General features: G+C 33.8%; 1 protein-coding gene across 1 annotated transcript in view; it reads right to left on the minus strand.

The window, feature by feature from the left end:
• Nucleotides 1-804: 804 nt before the first annotated feature.
• LOC105347995 (homeobox protein Hox-B6a) overlaps nucleotides 805-8,655 on the minus strand; it is an 11,265-nt gene continuing 3,414 nt past the window's right edge. Inside the window, exon 2 of the mRNA XM_011457262.4 lies at nucleotides 805-2,460. Coding sequence (XP_011455564.1) covers nucleotides 2,165-2,460 — 296 coding nt within the window. The 3' untranslated portion in view covers nucleotides 805-2,164. The remainder of the gene's footprint in view (nucleotides 2,461-8,655) is intronic.

The following is an 8,655-nucleotide window of genomic DNA, read 5'->3' on the forward strand; positions in this document are numbered from 1 at the left end:
ATGTCATTCATCTCAAAATTTATATTCGGAGTATGATTTTCTCACGAGTATCTCGTAATTAAGGAAGTCTCTGAAAATGATATACTGATGAACAAAATAACGGCGAGACATACATGTATAATATAATTCCAGTTTTGTTTTGTTAAGAAAATCGAACAAACCAAGCGTTCCGAAGAAAAACCTTAATCAACCTCCAAGGTGTTCGCGCACCTGCACCAGTGCACTTTTTCTGACATGCCTTTTTAATGCATATCAAGATGGCATTGTTACGTAATAGGGATCAGTAGACTTTAGAATCAATAACATAGGAATCAATACATTGCTGGGAAGAATGACATGGAGATATGTCGCAGACGACCGACAGCCCAGACAGTCCTAGCCTCTGTAGTCAGCAGTTCTGTTTGGCAACAGCGGCCATTGCAGGAAGACGTGCAGTAGCTTTGCTACCTCTTCTCTTTTCATGTGAAGATTTAAAAAAAAAAATTATTATTTTGAATAAAAATCACCATGTTTTAAAAGTGATAATATCAAACACTCGTACATTTAATGTCGTCTCATTTGTGGTTTTGAGTTGATAAATTGGACAATGGAGCTGGTCTAAAATCGGTTCAGACTATAGATATTTTACCACGGTTTTGGGGTTTCAAAATGAAAAAATCCGAGATATTAGAAACAATGCTTTTCAAATAGTCTCCACAAGACACCAAACTACTTAATTCGTATCTCACTCTTCCATGAATTTTGATATATAATAAAATTAACCCTTTGCTAGCGCTTAGTATGCTCAAGAATGAAAAGATGTGAAAGTTTAACAACATTTTATTGCAGTTTCTCGTTCTGTTCGTGTCGTAAGCCACATATGTCACATAAAACATACTTCTGTCATACAACATCAAGAATCTTAATGTATATAATCATACATATAATAATGGCTCGAAATATTTCTCGTTATTACAAATTCTCGTTCACTTATATAAGGCATTATAAAACAAAAATAAATGAAAATCATCATGTACATGAGCAATTTTGCAGTATGTAGAAAAAATAAATGGTTGACGATACACATATGGTACAAAACAAACTAGAAATGAAATATCGGCGTGATTTTTACTATCCATAAAAGGCTCCTAAAAATCGCACAAATGTCAATCGCCAATGCATTAATGAAATATTGTATATTGTATTCTTAACCTCAGATAAATTACATGTCTCGGATCGTGTCCTCTTGCCTGTCGTCTGCAGTGTGACCCGAACAACTCGTGCTGGAAGGACTGTCCAACGGTCACTGTAATCTGTCCACTGCAGTACTTATAACGAGCACGAGGTAAAAGTACTAGCTCTCCGGCGCGTGATAACTAGTTTTTTTTTCTCTTCATTTATACATAATCAAAACTTGCATAGGTTTGTGATGTAAATTTTCTAAATCTAATGTTTTAGTGTACATGTATTGTAGACAGTGCGATGAAATCAAATATTTGTCACGTGACATTCTTCCTATATTTGCTGATTAATGATTCGAATGGTATTTATGTATATAAGTTCAGGATACCAGTAAAATAATTTTTGGCAAAGTTCTAAGAGGTATTCATATGGATATCTAATTCATAGCTATGAATTATAACACTTTGAAATCACTGTTAAAATTTTTTTTACCCAACACATGTTTACCCAAATACTATACCCAACATTCATTTACCCATGTAAAACTAACAAAAATAAACACTAAAAAATTGTAAACAACACAATTAGAGTATATACTCTGAACAGAGACAAATTTGATATATTAAATATACATCCGAATATATAAATTGTACATTCAGTTTGATGTACATGTATTCCATCTGACAAAATAAAAGACACTAAAAATCACCTTGTAGATTTTGTTCTCGTTTTATGTGGATAAATATTTGTTTCTCCAAATTATTTTTCTCGTTTTGGAAGGTAAATAATAAAAATATCGATTTCTCGACCATATTCTTTTGAAAGGTTTGTTTTGCAATACTAAGAACTCCGCGTTCCGTTGTCTGAATCTTCCTACACTGTACCAATATAATCGCTGCCGTATTCCTTCCCTCGCTTGATTGCCTGCGTTTACAGACCATATTTAGACACGGTGATATCAGGAATTAGAGGTAGCTACCCTTAGAGGAACACATTACTTATGTCAACTCGTGCTTGCTTCGCTCGGCGATGACGGCTCGGGGCTCACTTTGGTCTTGGCTTCCGGAACTCGACTTTGTTCATTCAGTTCTTTTATGGCCTGTAATTCCTTTTTCTCTTTCATTCGTCTATTTTGAAACCATATTTTAATTTGTCTCTCCGTTAAGCACAGCATGTGAGAAAGTTCTATTCTTCTCCTTCTGGTAAGATACCTGTTGAATTTGAATTCTTTTTCCAATTCCAGGGTCTGGAATCGCGTGTATGTCTGCCTCCCTCGTCGGCGTTGATTAGAGTTAGGACCTGTGAAAAAAAGTAGAAAGACAGTTAAAAGTCAATATGTAATTTAAATTCTTATCACTTACATTTTGTGCTGTAACACGCCATTTAATCGGCAAAAAACAACCGAATAACATACAGCACTAAAATACTGTTGGAATAACACTGAAACGTCAGAACGCATCAACCAGCATAACGTTATGTTTAATTAAATATCAATTTAAAAATAAAATTGCCTTACTTTCTACAATTAATCACAAAATAATAAATAACTTATTTAAGGAACGAGTCCAATAGCTACCCATTCCATGCTCTTTTAAACTTGATTTGAACTGTGCACAGTATACTTGCATATTTCATACTGATTTGGTTTATTAAATGTAAACGGTTCAAATTCAGTTTATACTTTTATCTGCAGTAGAGTTCATACAATAAATCAAATACAAGGTACAATTAGTTACATATCTAACTGTTTTGCACACACCTTTCTAGTATAACTAATTAAATACGCAATAATAGTGATAGACAGATAGCAATAACAAAAGGAAAATATAACTTTCGCAGAAAAAAATATATATACAAGGAAAGTATTCTCTACACATAGGCCTGCGTTCAATTTCCCCTGTTTGTATATTGTTTTGCGATGTTTAAACAGGCTATTGTGTGTTTACAATGTGTTTATAGATTTTGGCGCCTTCCTACACAAACCCCTTTACGGTTAGAAGTGCATTCAATTTACAGTATCAAATTATCTGCTCTTTATGTCGGGAACATGTGCATGTTTCTTGTTGAGAAACGATACACCTGAAATTAAATCAAATGCTTGATTGGCTTTCACATTTGCTTGGAGCAAACGTTTGGTAACACTGGTCTCAATAATTGAAAACTATACTTGGACGATGAAATGTTAAACGACCCCATTGGTATATGATCATGTTTCCCCCTTGGACCAGTAAGTAAGCATTGGTGGTCGCTGGTACCCCAACCATTGGTACCAGTCCGCGAGGTCTCCACTCCACAAGAATGGACCGACAGACCGATTAGCTCTCTTTAAATTGTTGATCCGTGCATCAGCTTACAAGAATATTGTTGAACTGAATAAAGGTTCTGATTGTCCTGTTAGATATGTTATTTATGAACTTATCAAAGCTGTCTCTGTTTGCCTATCAAGATATTTGAGCGCAAATACTGATAATTTGGTAAATTGTTGGAAAAAATAAAGAATATTAGTGCGAAATATTTGACAACTTAATCCGTGACACTAAAAAGGTTTAGGTCTTCAAAGAGCACACATCTCTTGGTACATAATAAGGAAATTGATCGGAATAATTTCTACCCATTGAATTTGACTATGCAAAGTTAAATAAGCCAGTTATCAAAACTGATTAAATGTAATTTTAAATACGCGGTCTCTTTGATTGTATGGTTCAATTATCTACACCAGTTTGTAGATACCAAAAGCACGTGGTATGTGTGACAATATATTTAATGTTCGGGTTTCTTTTTCAAACACAGAATACAGCACATACAAATTGTAGTAACCATGAAATCGGTGTTACCACAACATCTGTACCAAGCGCCCAGCAACTTCTTCTATGGCCAGAACCAAATTTATCTAATAAATCTTTTCCACTCGGTTAAGTTGTTAGATGAAACTCTACTTCATCATCAATTCCAAATTTGCGGCCCTATGAATCGGGGAACAAAAATATGAAGCGAGTGTGCGGTAAATGGGTTTTATGAGCTATAAATAATACACTATCATAAAGGGTTTCCATTTAGATAATGTGTTAAATGTTTTTTGAATTATATTGAGCACTCTGTTTTTATAAATAAATCAAATTGCAGCTTTATTCGTTTATTTTCTGCCAATTCCTACACTTATTCCGTTCCTGCAACATAATCGAGCCACTGCGCCTCGCTTTCATCCATAAAGCCGTGAAAGTCACACCCCGATATCGATATACGGATTAAATGGGGAAAAAATAGGAAAACTCGCCCAGAAGAGCCAAACATCATTGACAGAAATTATAATTTTCAGATCATACTGAAGAAAGAACTGTCTCTGAAGGTGTGGGTTTTTTCCTCTTGCAAAAATATGAAGCCATGACGGTAAAAGAAAAGCCTTTATGAAAAAGAGTTGTATGAAAGAGATCTATTGTTCAAGTCACTCAGTCGGCTTGTATGGAACGGGGTCTTCAAAGATTCTGTGTAGTATTTCTGTAATTTTCAGCACGAAATAAATGCGAATCCCCACGTGAATCAGTTTGTGTGTAAGGTATCTCTAATGGCCCATTAGAAGATTCTCGCTTGTAGGTTAATGTTGTAGAAAAAAATATTTGGGGTCAGCTCCTCTGTTAAGGGCACCGTATGGGAGGTACATGTAAAGATATTCTCTAGAAGCAAGCAACATAACTGTTCAAAAACCACTATTTGTACACAAAACATCTGTATTTTAATTTTTATGTTTATTATTTAATTTTTTTTATCAAAGTATATTTGATGAAAGGAAAGGTGAACACATGAGCCAACCATTCAAATATTTAACTAAAGCTAAGGTTGCGTGTGAGAAAGTCGTGACGAAAGTCATATTTCTTCCTAAATCAGTAGTAAAGTGTTACCGAACATCACAACAAAAACTCACACCAACACTTTAAATTTAGATTACTATTTCATATCAAACGCTGTGTTTGTCAGCCGTTGAAATGGCGAATAAACTGGATCTACACGGCTGATCAGGCAAAGCAAGACCTCTTTATTTATGTCCCAACAAAGGAAACCCTGGTAGTAAAGTATCAAGCCGGGTGTGTTACATGCCGCTGATCGTGGACCTTTCTAGCAATGGGACTAATTAGCCGTGAATATCGATCTAATTCTGTGTCACCGTGTGTATTGAACACTCGTATGCACTGATTACAATTAGATAATTATGTAATGAAACATGCATAAGGTGCACATTTCATTCATGAATTTATGAATCTATGATCATTGACAATGTCAAAGAGTTTAAACTGCCAGCGATTGTATCGTCACATTAAAGTTCCCAGTAAGTTTCTCTTGTAAATAATTAAACAGTTTTCTTGGTTTTTGAATGGGTTTCTATCTTGTTTTAACAAAGCTACAAAGAAATAAAAAAGCAATTGTTTTAACTTAAAAAAATGTGTTTTATTATTAAATATTCATTTTTTTGTTATTTTTTCGCAAAGAAATTTTGATTGTATACTTCATTTATTCAAACATACACGAACAATTTTTGACAACTTTTAATGCTGTTATGAAAGTTAATAGTTTATATTTTGATACTTTATAATTATTGTAAATAAGCATTTGTTTAAGTACTTTAACCATTCTGCAAAGATTGATCTGAAATACGGATAACCCGAGCCTACATGTAACTTGTACGCCTTGTTAATTTCAATTTCGAATAAACAAAAATAATTGCTTTGAAAGTTGATATATTTGAGCCTATATTAGTCCTGAAATTTTTTTAACAATTAATTTTAAAACTAAAACATCATCTATTCTAAATGTAATGTACAAGTATATTAATTTCGCACAAGTCTTCGGGGGTCAAACATATGCCCCTCTGTCTAATAAGGGTTCAGAATAAAATTGCACTGTTAAACTTATGAAGACATATATACAAGCCTCGTAAAAACTTCAACATTTATCATTTATAAGGTTCTTCGCAGAAAATGGATACCTTCTCGACCTTTAGCAATGATATGTTTTTTCCTTGTCCAAAGCATTTAAAAAGAAATAAATCGGGGATACTGTAAGGACATAGTATTCTCTAACCATCCTTATTGCTCTGAAGAGGGATACGTTACGAATTATGCATTTGAAGATAATGCGAGCCATTTCATGTAAAAAGATCAAGAGAAGTTTACACTATTTCTTACGATCTGTGAATAATTCAAGTACTTCTAAAGTTTGTCCCTTTAGATTATATTTCCACAGAATACACCTTCAACGTTATCAAATTAGTTGCCATTAGTCACTTGGAACTGTGTGAATCATGATTAATACACAACATGGTCTTGTGATAGAGACAACAAAATGATGAAGAAATGGAGGGGTTTGTCTGGTCGATCGATGTTTTTCGACAATCTTTTTATGTAATTTATTCCGCTGAATTTTAACACGATTGATTTTACAATATTTGCTATATTTATAAACTAATGGTTTAGTTTCAAGCATGTTTTCTCTTAATTTTCTTATTAAGACAGGTTATAAATAAAGAAAATATGTGATATTACAAATATTATACCTTGAGCGGTAAAACTGCAAAGGTATGATTCAAACGCTGAAGAAACATTACACGGCGGGCAGAGTGCAAGGGACAGACCACTAATATTACAACCACAGGTGCACCAACCCAGGGGTATTCACCTTTCTAAAAAGTACGAAAATGCCCTTTTAATGTCCGCAAAAGACATTCAGTTCTTTGACTCCAAAGAAAAAAGAAGAGGCGAAAAAGATACAAAGAAATTGTTGGATTTGATTTGACAAATACTAGTATATGTTTGAATGTTTAACAGGTAAAACAATTACGTAAAACACAATAAGTTTCCAACAAAAGTTGCCAGCAGACAGGGGGAATTATGTATCTACCTTTGGCACGTATTTAGTGATGCTAGGGAGCATCTGGTTTTGAATTAACTTTGACAAGCGTTGTCTGTGGTTTTAACATGTTTGTATGTTTCATAATTCATTTTGGCACGGATTCCGTGTGTCCTGACGTTACATATTTCATTGCATGACATACTTGTGATATTGATAAAACGGACAAAATTCTTGCATCTTTCTGATTCGGATATTTTTAAATTATTTTGCGTACACATCATAACAAAAAAGACGTCTTTAAAATTCCATTGTTTCTATGAAGTTTCTGTGAAGTGTAAATCGGATAATTATTCTAATCAATATATAATGTATGCACCGCTTATATTTATAATTTACTAGCAAGCGCATAAGACAAATCGTACACTTTTAAAGCATAAAAACATCTTTTTTTATGTGCATAATTTTTCTCCGAGAAGTGTAAACATCTCGATACATTTTGTGTGTTTCCGACTGTGACAGTTTCCATTAATTTGTTACCGATTTAACATGACCTTTTCTTACGAAATAATGATGTTATAAAATTTATTTGCGCATTAAACAACTGTAAGAATTTACAAGCAAAGTGCGAATTAGATCAATATTTATTTTAATATCTGATATAACAAGTTTTGATCATTGAATTAAAACTTCTGAAACAATTAGAATACATGTTGTTGTTTTTTTTTCAACATTAAATATGAATTTTATTTATTCTTTGATAACATTTAATTTATCCGTACTAAGGTTTTTGTACAATGATGGCTACATGTATATAAATGAACTAAAAAATAAATATATTTGACTGAAAGTTACATTCACAGATTGTTTAAATTTCTTCATTAATTCCACGTAAGAACATTTCATATACAACACACACAATTATATATATGAATTGTTTTATTCTATTTGAAATCTTTATTTTTTTTAATTTATATTTTGGTCCAGACAAAAAAATGAGATTATTTGCAATTGAAGTTCAATGATGAACAAAGCAGACAGATAGCAATTTTAAATTACCAATACATTTAATTAGAAGATTGATATAAAACTTGAATTAGGTCTTATGAAATTGACAGGTGAAAAAGAATTCAGTTCGGCAAAATGAATATTTTTATATTCGGGTAAGGCTAAGACAAGCAGGTAAAGAGCCTCACCCAGTAGAATACTGTCCACGGACGGCTTCTCAGACCGGGCACTAGGTGCACCTAACGTTTTTTGGAGGTCAAAGAGATTTTTCATTTCGGGACAAGTTACACCGTCTTTAGCGGGTTTATGATTCTAGGCTGTCATATTCAGACAGGTTATCCAACACCTGCACACGGTAAAAAGTGCCAATCTACTGACCAAAACAAAATAGGCCGGAGGGACTGACTGGCTCACCGGTCAATAGTTGAACGGACTCCCTGCCCCCCCCCCCCCCCTCACCCACGGGTAAACCCAGTCTCGGAGCAGTCCGGGAGAATGTAAGCACGTGTACCTGGCCCCATTTCGTGACAAAGAAAGGTATTGATCTCTTAACACTCAGCCTCAGTGATTACTGTACGGATGATAATTTTGATTAACTTCTCGGCTCCCATTACGGAATATAGATTGTTCATTCGCTTTCTGCACATT

This window comes from Magallana gigas, chromosome 5 (genome assembly GCF_963853765.1).
Source record: "Magallana gigas chromosome 5, xbMagGiga1.1, whole genome shotgun sequence".
Lineage (NCBI taxonomy): Eukaryota > Metazoa > Mollusca > Bivalvia > Ostreida > Ostreidae > Magallana > Magallana gigas.